The 13,771-nt window shown below is 44.0% G+C and overlaps 1 protein-coding gene across 1 annotated transcript in view; it reads left to right on the top strand.

The window, feature by feature from the left end:
- Nucleotides 1-9,855, top strand: part of LOC142775382 (uncharacterized) — a 41,762-nt gene extending 31,907 nt beyond the window's left edge. Inside the window, exons 2-3 of the mRNA XM_075876746.1 lie at nt 6,578-6,717; nt 9,712-9,855. Coding sequence (XP_075732861.1) covers nt 6,578-6,717; nt 9,712-9,855 — 284 coding nt within the window. The remainder of the gene's footprint in view (nt 1-6,577; nt 6,718-9,711) is intronic.
- The last annotated feature ends 3,916 nt before the right edge of the window (nt 9,856-13,771 follow it).

The following is a 13,771-nucleotide window of genomic DNA, read 5'->3' as shown; positions in this document are numbered from 1 at the left end:
CTGTGGAAATGAAATTTCAGCATCTGTGATAGCACTTGAAGGCATTCACCACGATGGTCTAGTGGCTAAGGTACTCAGCAGCCGAGCCGTAGGTGGTGGAATCAAATACCGGTCGTGGTGGTAGAATTTTCGATGGAGGCAAAACTGCTTGAGGCACGTGTGCTTAGATTTAGGTGCACGTTAAAGAACCTCGCTGGTCGAAATTTCCAGAGCCCTCCACTACAGCGTCTCTCATTATCATATGGGGGTTTTGGGACGTTAAACCTCAGCTACTATTATGAAAATGCTTGAAAGCTTGCTCATGCGCCTGTCTCTTGTTTCTTATGATTTCAAACGCTTCAGCTATTTTACACCTGCGGCTGTGCCTCGTGAACACAGCGGTTTTGCTTAGCTCGGCTGCGCAACCACGGTGCCAGTAATAGAGGAAAGAAATGCTTAGATATTGTACTTTTCAGACACCTAGCGTGTTCCCTTAGACAATCGTTAGGCAACTTCTGGTCTGCCCAATGTACGTACCATCGCATGAAAAAGGGATGGAGGACACCACTTCGTTTGCACAATCAGTGAAATGCTTAAGAGTGCTTTCGATAGAAGCAGCTTGCCCCATTTGCATTCTTTTGTCAACTCTCGCGCACACGCCTCCTAGCTTTTTCCCTGTGCGAAAGACAACATTAATGTCCAGACAAGCTTCTTCAAACGGTGCGAGACAAAATGCAGATATCAGAATGATGAGGTTTTTTCGCCTATCTGAGGACAAAACCGCAGCATCAAATCCCTTTTCTGTTCCCTTTCCAAGTGATGAAACAATTGCTGGGAAGTGCAGGCAAGGACGAGGTGTGGGAAACTAGCCACGTTCAATCTCTCAACTGAAAAAAAGGTGTGGTTCAGAACAGAATTTTGGACCTAAACAATGAATACATTCGTGAAGCGCGTGTGACTGTTTTAGAGGACACTAAAGTACCGGAATTCTTCGAACGTATTTTTCATTCAGGTCCTAAATACTCTTTTGAACTAAAAACCAGACCTCTCTTCAGTCGGAAAAGTGCCCCGAGCACGCGAGGCTTCACGCCAGGTTCCCGAGGCAGAAAACGCACATTGCATCAAAGAGTCGGTGCAGCTATACGTAAAGGGGTTGAGACATCAACATACGGGAAAAAACCTTCGAGGACTTGTGGACTCGTTCGTACATAAAGGATTTCGGGTCCTGGTACCTAACAGGAAAGGGTTTTTTGTTGCCACGTCATATGTGATGTTTAATAAGAAGGCCATCAGTTCCGTGGAAAATAACTTTAAGGTGCTGTCTGGAAAAGCTCTAAAAAAGATAAAGAAGCGTACCCTGGCACTTATTGAGCAGTTAAATTTAGAGCACTTGCATTCTACTTTTAAAGTTGCTAAATGTCTTAAGCTGCTGAACCTTTTTAACTGCAATCCCTCATAACACTGAAGTTCCTTTCCGGGCTGTTGTTGCTGAGAGCAACTCGCACGTGTGTATTTTAGAGAGGCTTACAGAGGCGCTTCACGTGGTTGACCTTTGTTCGCAACTCGGATAGGGTGGTGCAGTGTTGTTGGAGCACAACCATTAAAGTTGTACTGCCTGTAACGTTTACGTACAAGACCTGTTTTATGCTTTGCCACATTTATTTATTTATTTATTTATTTATTTATTTATTTATTTATTTATTTATTTATTTATTTATTTATTTATTACAAGCACCTACATCGCCCATTGGGCATTGTTGTAGTGGGGTTACAGTAGAAAATAGAATACAAAACAGCAAAATTAAAGGCAAATAAATCGTGCCTTACAGTATACAGGAGAAATCAACACTTGTAGTACAGCATTAGAACAAAAGTACAAAACACAGGATTATACAACGAAAGCAGTAATTATACTTATAAAAAATCAACAACCAAGAGAAGTACAAAGCCAACGTTAAATATATGGGTTATTTCAGCAGCTCAAAATGCTGTTTCAATGGCTGTTAGGAAATTAGAATCAGAGAATATTGGTATTTTTAGCGAATTCAAGCTACTAATAGAATTTGGAAAGAAAGAGTATTTAAGGACATTCCATCGACAGGTATATTCTCTAATTTTATATAAGTGATCTTTCCGTTCGGACATATAACTAGGCGTCTTTAAATACCGCTCTTTATTTAGCCAAGTCTTACCGTGATATATATTATAGAGAAATTTAAGTCTTTGAACTTTCCGTGGTCCACAAAGGGGTTCCCATCCCAACGCCTGAAGAATTCCAGAAGAGCTTATTCTAAAATCGTAGTTTCCTGTAACAAACCTAGCAGCCCTTTTTTGCACCCTCTCCAACTTTTCTTTTAGTACATTCGTGAAAGGGTCCCAAGAAACGCAAGCATGCTCTAAAACTGGGCGCACATTTGTAATATACAGGGTTTCCTTGAGTGTTTGCGGCGCGTCGCTGAAATTTCTTTGAAAAAAATTAATTAAGCGCGAAACCTTGGCTGTGATTAGATCTACGTGACTGGTCCAATCTAGTGTTGCCGTGGATGTTACGCCGAATACTTAACTTGATCTACCTTTTGTACTGCGCAGGAATTTAAGTAATAGGACCTGGATACAACCTTTTTTGTTATTAAATTGCACATGAAAACATTTAGTTAGGTTCAATCTCATTTGCCACTGAGCACACCAAGACACAATCTTATCGAGGTCAGCCTGAAGTACTGTAGTGTCATCAAAACACTTGACTGGGAAATACAAAACACAATCATCAGCATAAAGCCTCACTGTTGATTTCAAACCCAGTGGAAAATCATTGATAAAAATCAAAAACAGAAGCGGCCCCAGGACAGACCCCTGTGGCACCCCGGACAGTACACCAGCTGTTGATGAAGACACACCATTTATCACAACACATTGCTTGCGGCTGCTGAGATAATCCTTAATCCAGTCTATGAGGGTTTTAGGAATACCAAGAAACGACAACTTATGAAGAAAAAGACTGTGGGGGACGACATCAAATGCTTTTTTGAAGTCCAAAAAAACAGCCTCCAATTGAATGCCCTGGTCGAATGATGAAGCGATGTCATGTACGAATTCGGTTAGCTGTGTAACACACGAAAGGCCTGCGCGAAAGCCATGTTGAGACGGAGTGAAAAAATTATTATCTTGAAGGTGTTTTATAAGGCAAGAATAGATTATGTGTTCCAGTGTCTTGCAACAAACGGGGGTTAGCGATACCGGTCTATAGTTAGATACATTATCACGGACGCCGGATTTGTGCAAAGGCGTGATATTGGCTAACTTCCACTCTCGTGGCAATTTTCCGTACCTTATCGATACTTCATACAAAGCAGCTAGAAATGGAGCTCTATGATCAGCACATCGTTTTAGCATGTGGTTTGAAATACCTTCGGGACCATGCGCAGACTGGGGATTTAGCCTATTCAAATGTTTTCTTATACCTGATTCAGTTATTAGGATATCACTCATAGCGGGTGACGATCTGAGTGTCGTAACGGAAGATATCGGGCTTGGCGGAGAAAAAACGAATTGAAAATACGCATTGAAGCATTCTGCTCTACTTATATCATCTCTAAGTAGTTCGTCATTGTGCATGATAAAGGGAATTCCACTGACGTCTTTTTTGTTACTTTTAACGTAACGCCAGACTGCCTTTGGATTTGTTTTGATTTTGCTATTAAGGGACGATAAATATTCACGCTTCGCCAGCTTTATCTGTGTCTTCAGGCAAGAGCCTTATGCTTTAAACTTACTAAATAAATGAGCACTGCGCGTGCTTCTTATTATTCTTATTATTATCTTATGAGCTGTGTGAAAGAAACTATTGTCGAGCTCAATGATGAAGTGGTGTTTAGAAGCATTGTTGGTATTCCAGTGGAGTGTTTCTTACAGCGACTTTGCTTTTTCTTATGCTCTACAGTTAAATTCATTTGAAAAGAATTTGTACGTACAGAAATCTGAGATCTATATCAAGTCAAGGGTAGCCCCAGTACTAAATAATTTATTTCTTGGAAATTGGACTGAGCCCTTGTAAAAGATTGAGGGTATATCACGACATATTTTTACATACGTTGACGATTACCTGGTGTTGTCAATTGCATCAATAATATGGGGTCTATGATCCAAGTCTTGAGTATGTTTAAGCAAAAAGGCAAAGGTCTGCGATTTACTTTTGAAGTGCCAAGAGACAATGTCTTGCAATTATTAAATCTTTCATTACATTTCCAGACGGAGCATGTTTGCTGGTCTTATTCCGACCTGTTACACAAACCCACTTTTAAGCTATAGCTCTGCTCATTTAAATGTAAAACATGGATTGACCACCTCTCGTCTCTATTCGGCTTGAAACCTTTGAGGCGCTATGCACACAGTTTTGTACATCACTCGTTTTTGTTATTTGCATCAAGTAGAGGCTAAGACAAAGCGATATATATCGTACTTGGGATCATTTGAAGCTTCTGCATCAAAAATTTTTCCTCATTTAATTACATTTTGCAGTGAGCTGATACATGTGATCACTTTTCAGAAGGCGGCACTACCACGTTCAACGAGTCGTGCGATGTGCAGCTTCCTGCAAGCATCGTGAAAAGCAGAATTTTTCTTCGGTCAGGATTGACATAACCAAAAATGGCTTTGTACTATATTCCTTGGCCTAGATTGGATTCTGTTTATGCCAAAAGTAACGACTTAGAACGAGTTACTGCAAAACACACATAAGTTCGACAATTATCGTTCTGTTGCAGTAGAATACCGAGTGCCATAAAGTAACGTCTTAGTGATTTCCCACATTTATAGACAATTGTTCATAGGTGGTGTCTAGAAGCGTTAAAGAAGTCCTGTCCTTACGCTGGACGTGAAAGTTTTTCACGGGAGGTTGACAGATTGGAAACGGCTGGTTTCGCGCGCCTGGTCGTCGCCTTCAACGCGATTGTTTCATGGCTTGGAAAGAGAATCAAAAGAGGGCCTTGGCGCTGCGGTTTCACTCTCGTATAGGCGAAAAAAGTTGGTCGTTATTACGTTATCTGCACTTGGTCTCGCACCGTTTCAAAAAAATTGCCATTCATTGTGACATAGATGCTGTCTTTCGCGCTGGGCAAGGAAGCGTGTGCGCAAGAGTGGACAAAAGAGTGCAGAAGGCCGCTGTCAGCGCTGAAGGTTCCTCTAGAAAACACTAGGCGTTTCACTGACTGTGCGAGCGCAGTGGTATACGCCATCCCTGTGTCATGCGGTGGTACGTTGGGCAGACGGGACGTTGTCTCAACATCCGGTACACCATCTGCGCATCCCTCCTACTGCCGAAAGAGCGGTTACGCAGACAAGGCGAAACTACTGTGGTGATGAGGCACAGGGACCAGCGCACGTGTGAAATAGCGTTTCAGATCACAAAATTTGCCACTGTATCTGCATGTTTCACTGCCAATGTGGCCGAAAGAAAGTAACAAAACGTTTATTTCAAGTTCTGCACGATAAAATCGGTGAATTGTATTTTGGAGGCGCTGCGTTAGAGTGCCTCGATCCGTGCAGCGAAGGCAAACGAGCTCATCGAGGCATGTTAGACACGAGCGCTATCTGGCAGTTATCTTCGAAAATGAAGAAAAGCGTCCCGCCTGTCTTGGAGGCGATAAGGTGTAGGAACGCAAAGCGACGGACGCCATCACCGTGTCGTCTTAGCAAAGTATTGAAAACGCCTTTTTTGAGCATCGCGTTGCGCTGTCAGCGCAGCGTGATAAACGCTACGGTCCTTAAAATTACTTATGTGGGCCTTCTCTTGTACAAAGCCACACATAGAAGATATCGACGTGTTGTGGTGCCTCAGATATGCGAAATAATTGCTTTTGAATTGACAATCGCACACGAATGAACGCTGAAACTTGAGCAATACTGATGGGCACTGCGGATGGCGTTGGCCGTTGGGGTATCGTTCGGGGCCGTTTAGGACATCGTTACGGTAGACAAACAGACAATTGTACAGTAAGACATAAATACAGACAGGCAGGCAGACAGGCCAAAATTTTTGCGTCAAACTACCCCAAGAAAGACTATCGTCTAAGAAGGCAAAAGACAGTTGCGTGAGCAAGCCTTCAGTTGCTCTCTCAGTTGCTGAAATTTCATTTCTACAGCATACGTGATTACGTGTATGGCAAGCGCTGATAGAACTTTCAATGCCTTTCTTTAAGCTTAAATATTACACGTTTCTTTTTCGCAACAATCTTTTGGTTGTTATAGACACTTGTGTCGTGCACTTCTTTGTGTTTTCGTGTTTGGTTTTTTGCAGTAATCGTAACGAGTATTTTCCAATTAGCCCAATTTGCTACTCTACTGCCACGGCCGCTGGATGAAAAGCAGCCTTGCTACTGCAATAGTGCTGTCTGTCAGACGTGATGTATGAAAACGTTTCCTGATGTTTGTAGCGGCACTTGACAATATATTCATGCAATGTTGCGCTATCTGCCGAAGTGCTTGTATGCATGACCATGTGGTGCATCGTGCCTCTAAAGACAATTAAGCATAACGTACAGCAAATATCTCCATTGAAGAAATGGTATGCTGTTATACCATGCTTGTGTTGACGACGCAGAAACCTTTGACGAAAGGCGACCCTTGGACCGAGCAAGGATGCTCATGCACTGTGGAGTTGACATCTGTGTATTGTACATGAACAAACTTCACAAAGAGCTTCCAGGTGAAGCGGCCAACCTCCTGATCAACCTCTTTCTGGTGAGAATAACTATATTACAACTCATTAGAGGTGTGGAAAATCAGTCTTGAGCGATTCCGAAAGGTGAAGGAACAATAAAGAAGTGAAAATATGCGACGTAACTTTCCGCAGCTCAAGGCTGTTAAAAAACCTGTAGATATTTTCACATAGCTTTGTGCTACGAGCAAGTAAATGAGATTTTTTCTCACCATGACGCGTGCTGTGTGCACGCTCTCTTTTAACCTTGCTCTCGGTCGCTTCCGCTCTTGAGCCGCAGGTTGTACAGGCGCTTGAGCAACCTCGTACGTGAACTCTTTGTTCCTAGATGTGGGGTGTTGGGCCTTGTCATCTCATCCTTTCTAACGTGCTATGCTAGCGACGGGTGTGAAGTGAATGGATGAGATAGCACCACAACTAGCAGTCTCACTCTGGGAAATCAGAAAATGCGTTTTCTTGGCACTTTCAAATCTCGCGTTTCGGTTCATTCCGTAAAAAGGTGGCTTCACCGCCCTAGATGTTATATCGAGGTGAAGTTAATTTTTTTTTCACACAATACTATGGAAGCAGTTGTCGGTGTTTTCCGACCGGGTGCTTACTTCGATAAGAGATCGCACCTGACGGCAAATTTTTTAATGGCTTGTTTTCGCGCTGTAGCCAGTCGCTATTGCTGTTTCGGTGGTGTTTATACAAGCGTGCCGTCACAAAGCACTTCAAAACACGAGTAACATTTGAGATATTCAATGAACCCATTCTACTTTTACGATGCTGTTATTCACATGCAAAGCGTTTCTTGGCATATGGCAGGCACTTTGAGCGTATCTATCTATCTATCTATCTATCTATCTATCTATCTATCTATCTATCTATCTATCTATCTATCTATCTATCTATCTATCTATCTATCTATCTATCTATCTATCTATCTATCTATCTATCTATCTATCTATCTATCTATCTATCTATCTATCTATCTATCTATCTATCTATCTATCTATCTATCTATCTATCTATTCTGCACTCTCGTTATCACCTTCTTAACTTCAGGTAGGCCAAAATTAGTATGGAAGAGCAAGGAGGTTAGAGGGATATGCCTGGCTTATCATGGTTTTATGCGAAAATCCCGTTACATACCTCGTCAACCACATTCCTCCAGACACGTCTGGCACATATCTGCTTAGCATGGGCCGCGGTATTCAGGTAAGCGCAACAGGTGATTGGCAGTTTATACATACCAGAAATGGCTGAAACAGACATTGGTAATTTAAATCCGAGACCATTAGAAAAACTGACATCCACTGCCTTCACCCTACGAGTGCAAATTTTAATTATGAGAGTTCAAGCAGGAATTGAACTGAAGCATTCTGCGTGGAAATCAAGTATTCTACCACAGATACACGCCAGATATCGGAACTGCTTCGGAAGAAGACACTATGGAGATGCAATGTTGGTTAAATGTCAAATGTGGTTGCAGGGCCGACTTTATGTTCTATGAAACAGGCACTACGTCCGGTTAACTTCAATTGTGATTAAGCACGCTTCTGATGTTGGTAGTATCGTTGCTGTTTGCGTCGTTACGCAGGAGTAAAGAACAGGACATATAGATTATATACGACTGTAACATATTTTTGTGCGTACATTCGCACATATAGCTATCATTTCGTAACGCTACTGCCAATGAAATTTCACCACAGTTGCCTTTCCTGCGCATCCTTCGCATAAGATCCAGTCCCATGGTACGTGGTATCTGCCGAATTTATGGTAGTAGTAGCAGTAGTCGTGTTAACATCCACTAAGAGAGAAGGATACTGCACGTGTAATCTCCTTTGGGAGTTATATAAGTGGTGCGTTAGCATAGAGCTTTATATAGGCAACTGTATAATGGTGGCCTCTCCCGGAACAGTTCTTGCTGACCGCCGAGAACGGCCTACCGAAAGGGGCATTCCACGAGAGGTCAGCCTCCTTAGCGGACACCATGCGTTCATTGGTACAACCATGTCTTCGCGGTAGGGCCGGATCCAGCCACTCAATTTAGGGGGGGGGGTCGCCTAAAGTAACATTGAAGAGGGTGGAGGAAGGGGGTCACGACTTTGTTTTTACCAGGAGAAGTGCTTCATAGCACAACTACTGTTTATGTGTACTTACAGTGGTTTCACCATTTGTCCTAATTGGGGATAGTAGGGGGACTACAAGCAATGAAGTGAGGGGGGGGGGGGGGGAGTGACACAAGCTTTGGGGGTTGGGACGCTAGTCACACCTCCCACCTCCCACCCCCCACCCTTTGAATCTGCCATTGCTTAAGTTCATTGATCGTGACGCCAATTGGCATGAAACTCTATGACGTAGTTTATGAGTGAGTAAGAGCGAGTGTGGCAGTATTTAGAGTTCAAATACCTTTTAAGGTGCTCGCACAGTACGCATCGATGTTTGGTCAGTTGAGTCTACACGATAAATAATTATGGTGGATATCTCACTTTTTGCGGAGACGCCACTGAAAAGATATCGCACATGATCACAGAGATCATTCTAAAGAAGAAAAGAAATGAACGAGGATGGTGTTATCTATGGTTTTGCAAAAAGCCATGTGATGAAGACCAAGACGAACTATTCTAGTACTCCGCTTCGTTAGCAAGCGCTCCGTGTAGCACGGGTAGAACGTGCATACAACACTAACCGATTTCGTTTTTTTATTGACTTCTCACCTTAACAATGTTTCTTCACCAGATCGGCGTGCCAATTTTTTTTTTGCATTTTTGTCAACCTTTGCTTTGCATGCCGCTTTATGATTTTAATGTTTGGCTGGATAACGAACCTTTCAGGCGGTAAAAAGTACATAGCTCTGGCCGAAGCAGCAAATTGTATCTATTGAAACAAACAAAGATGCGCCTGCTGAAAAGACATATAACTAGGAGCTCAAGTCATTGGCACGTGACCCACTTCTTGTCCATGGCAAGATAGTGTGGCTGTTGCCACGTAAACGCTCTCTCATGCGGCTGGCTCTTCGTTTGAATGCGCAGGTTGACAGCGATGAGCCTGGTTCGACGCCCTTCGCCAAGCAGGTTGTGAGGGAGCTGCATAACAGAGGGGTGAACATGAGCTTCCTGCGACATATACGACGGCAGTTGCTCGAGTTCCTGCCTGCATGGCTCATTCATTTCTAACTGAGCTCTGTCTGTGCGTGTGTGTGTGTATGTGTGTGCGCACTATTTTCTACTCTCTGTCTCACCCCTACACAATCACGCATACGCACACGCTAGCGTTTTTTGCTCACTCATTTGTGCAAATGTAACTTGAGGGAAAAAAAGCGGTTAGCCCTTACCATCCGGAGAAATAACAGGCTTATGCCAGCTGAGTATAAATAAAAAGAGAAGTTGTTTATTTGGAAAAAGAATGAGAGAATTACCATCGAACAAAAACATTTAGTGAGTGTGCTCTGTTACTTCGTGCAACAGGCCCAGCGGCTGTTATTTCATCTCGGTGGCCTTTGCTTTCCAGAGCGCTTGCCGGAATTAATGCATCGTTCTCGCGCTCCAAGATACTTTCGATTTTTATTTTGAAAAAGTGGGAGGTTTAAATTTGCCCTGAAGTGTGGGAACATAAGAATTTGTTGAGCAAAGTGACCCCTCCCAAAAAGGACTGCAGCTCAGCAAACACCCGGGGACCAGCTTATTGGCCTCGATGTTCTTTTTCGACGGGTGGAACCCTGCCGCGTCAATTTTGTAGCATAGGCACATAACGGACGTCTCACGTACTCGGCGCTTGTCGGCGCTCGGCTTTGTGCCGTATTCTCTGAAACGTGTCAGGAACGCTTGAAGGTCCGCGCTTATCTTATCGTTTGAATTTGCCATCAGAATGTCATCTATATATTGTCCAACGCTCAAGCCGAAGACTCCGAGAGCTACCTCCTGAGCGTGGACGTCTTCCCGAGATGACGTCTGTCACACCCCCGAACGCTACGGAAGGCGCTGCAGCCTTCAACGCACAGGAAAGCGCTGCAGCCACGCATCATACGCTGTGGAAGCCCCGTGTGCCGAAGGTGTTCCACGGTTCCGTCTTGGAGGATGTCGAAGACTGGCTGGCCCAGTTCGAACGGGTTTCGAATTACAATGGTTGGACCGACTTCGACAAAATGAGGAACGTGTATTTCAGCTTGGGGGACGGCGCTCGTACTTGGTACGAAAACCATGAGCCATTTCCCTCGTGGAGCGTCTTTCGTCGATACCTGCTGGCAAGTTGGGCCAATCCCGATCGCCACGAACGAGCCGAGCGAGCGATTCAGGCGCGCTTCCAGATGCCCAATGAAAGCTTCATGATGCACGTCGAGGACATGACAAGCCTCTTTCGTCTAGCTGACCCCGACATGGCAGAAGAAAAGAAGGTCCTTCATTTATTGCGAGGAGTGAAGGAGCAGCTTTTCGCTGGCCTTGTTCACTGTCCCCCAAAGATCATGGTGGAATTTTTGACCGAAGCCACAACCATGGAGCAAGTGCTGCAGCAGCGCTCTACTCTGTACGACCGGCAAGTGAGTGCCGCTTCGTCAATAGGTCAGATCGGAGGGGTGGCAGGCAACATCAATATCGAGTCTCTTTGCGATCTCATTCGATCGGTGGTGCGCGACGAACTACAAAAGATTCAGTGCCAGTCCAAACCTACTGCAGGGTCTATTTGCAGACTTGTCAGAAACGAAGTACGACAGGCTCTCCAAGTTCCGCCTTCCAGCTATGTCCCGCCTGTCCCGGCGGAGCCACATCGTACATCATACGCAGAAGCTGTAAGCCGATATATTCCTGCTTCACCGCGCTTCGTTAATCCTATGCATCAGGATGCACTTCCATCGCTGCAGCCAATTCAGCACTTACAAAATCGACAGCCGCTTCCCAGAAAATCCAACGTATGACGCACACCGGACAGACGGCCACTGTGTTACCACTGTGGTGAAGCTGGACATGTCTTTGTCCCCAATTTTGCCTTTGTACTTTCCGAGCATCAGAGTGATGCCTTTTTTTTCTCAGAGGGGGAATAATGCCACTTGGCCGCTAGTTACGGCGAGCGCAAGCCATGGCTGCCCGCGAGGATGGAAGACGATGTTCTGGGGCAGGGCGTGCTCTAGTTAGTTGTTTATTATTGAAGCAGCCATCTTGCCAGTTTTCGGTGCGTCTCCCCGCCGGCTCAATTCTTCCTAGATGAAGACCTTTTGTAGCACGTGACAATATGCTTCAACCCCTGAAAGGCCTTGAAGGACCTACTCAATTATTCTCTGAAAATTTATAGCTGCCAAAGCGATTCCATTTTGTGGCCTATGATAACAAAATTGGCTGAATAAGTATTTATATCAGCTAACTTACGCGAATTTTGCCCTGACAAATTTTGTTGTATGCATCGCGTAGATTCAATGTGCTAAATGCTGTCCTCCGAGAAGCGAAAAGGTCATCTGCAAAAGCCGCAAAAGGCAGAGGATGTCTTTTCAGTTCACGAAATCGGTTAAAGGCAACGGTTTCATCTTGTTTAATCACGGAAACCACCGGCTTTGCCCATTCTCTATAAAAGAATGACGAAATATTATCTTGGGCCACAAGTCGACCTAGCTGGGTGGAGACCTTGTGTACCCGAGAATATGGAATTTCTTTCGTCATGGAGACTAACGGTGGCGCCCCCTGTCCTTTACATGAGGCCGTGAGAACGGTCTATTGCTGTGTGTAACATGACATTCTATGATGTTTGCTTTGTTTGACATTTTTTTCGTTGCTTTTTTTACGAGTAAAACATGCAACATTTCACTCGTTAGTGTTTCCCTTGTGCATTAAAACTTGTGCTTTTCGCACACCCAGTGTTGTAAGCGTCGTATAATCATTTTGTAATACTTCGGTAGTCGTTTAGCAACGTGTGCATTGTTTCATGATTGACCGTACGCTGTTTTCTTTTTTATTTGTTGTTTTTCTCTCTTTGTGGTTTGCTTATTTTATGTAAACCTGAAACTGATGTAATTTTTATGCATTTTCTTTTTATTTCTTTATTTTTTGAAGTTTTGAAAATCGACGTCAAATTGTTTTTTCATGTTTGTGCTCTGCGAATTTTGTAATGCCAAGTGAAAAGGGGTAGGAGCCTCGTCAAGCTGCTAACATAGCGACTTTTCGCTCTTATCCTTGCGTTTTCTTTCTCGAAACTCTGTGAAGAAAATGCTCAATAAAAGTGAAACTGAAACTGAATCCCAAGCCCTCTGCGAAAGCGTCGGCGCACTGTCTCATCACCGGTGCAGCTCCCTGACCCCACAGTTTCCCTTTGGCTCAATGCTGTGTGATCTGAAGAAGCGGCACTCATTGTGTCTCAAGCATCAGCAATAAGTCATGGCTTCAAATACGAGCACCTTCGCATTTTATTACTGCGAAATCGCATTCACCTGTCGCAGAGTTACAGGCAGCTTGCTTTTTCAAAATGAACAGCACTGGCATCATCTCTAGATAACATGACACCTAATGCAGCTTCACAATGCGTTGACCTCTTGTGACGATTGTACTTGTATTTCGCTTCAGGTACTGCGCTGAGAGGCTAACCTAACTTTATTATCACATTCAATGGCACTCCGATATATTTGACTTCTTTGAGAGTGGGTGAAGTCCGGTATTTGTTAGTTTTTTTACTACAGTTTTTTTTTGTAATGCATTACTGTCATTATTTTCACCTTTCACTTTACATTCTTTATCGCGAAGATTCTGTGGGCGGTGATTCTTCGGGTGCATTGTGCCACCAAGTGGCCTTGTCGACCACATTTGTAGCATGTGTGACGTTGCAGGCCTGAGCCTCGTCCGTCGGCTACTGCGCACTGTCATGAAAGGGCAAACGCGAACACGTGGCCAGCGCTCTGCGGCGGCTACCTTGAGCGCCTTAACCAGACAGCTAAAGAAAGCGCATCCACTTTTGGCGGCACCACCCATTATTAGACCGGAGCGGGAGTTTTATCTAGCAGCGCTCTTACAACGGCCATAATTAGTTATTTAGCTGGCCATAATTAGTTATTTAGATCACGATAAAGTTAACGTGCTTAGTGTATCTGTCGGTTGATGATGCTGTAGGCATCCG

This window comes from Rhipicephalus microplus, chromosome X (genome assembly GCF_043290135.1).
Source record: "Rhipicephalus microplus isolate Deutch F79 chromosome X, USDA_Rmic, whole genome shotgun sequence".
Classification (NCBI taxonomy): Eukaryota; Metazoa; Arthropoda; class Arachnida; order Ixodida; family Ixodidae; genus Rhipicephalus; species Rhipicephalus microplus.
Note: the sequence above shows the minus strand (reverse complement) of the source record. Positions and strands in the feature narration are given on the sequence as shown.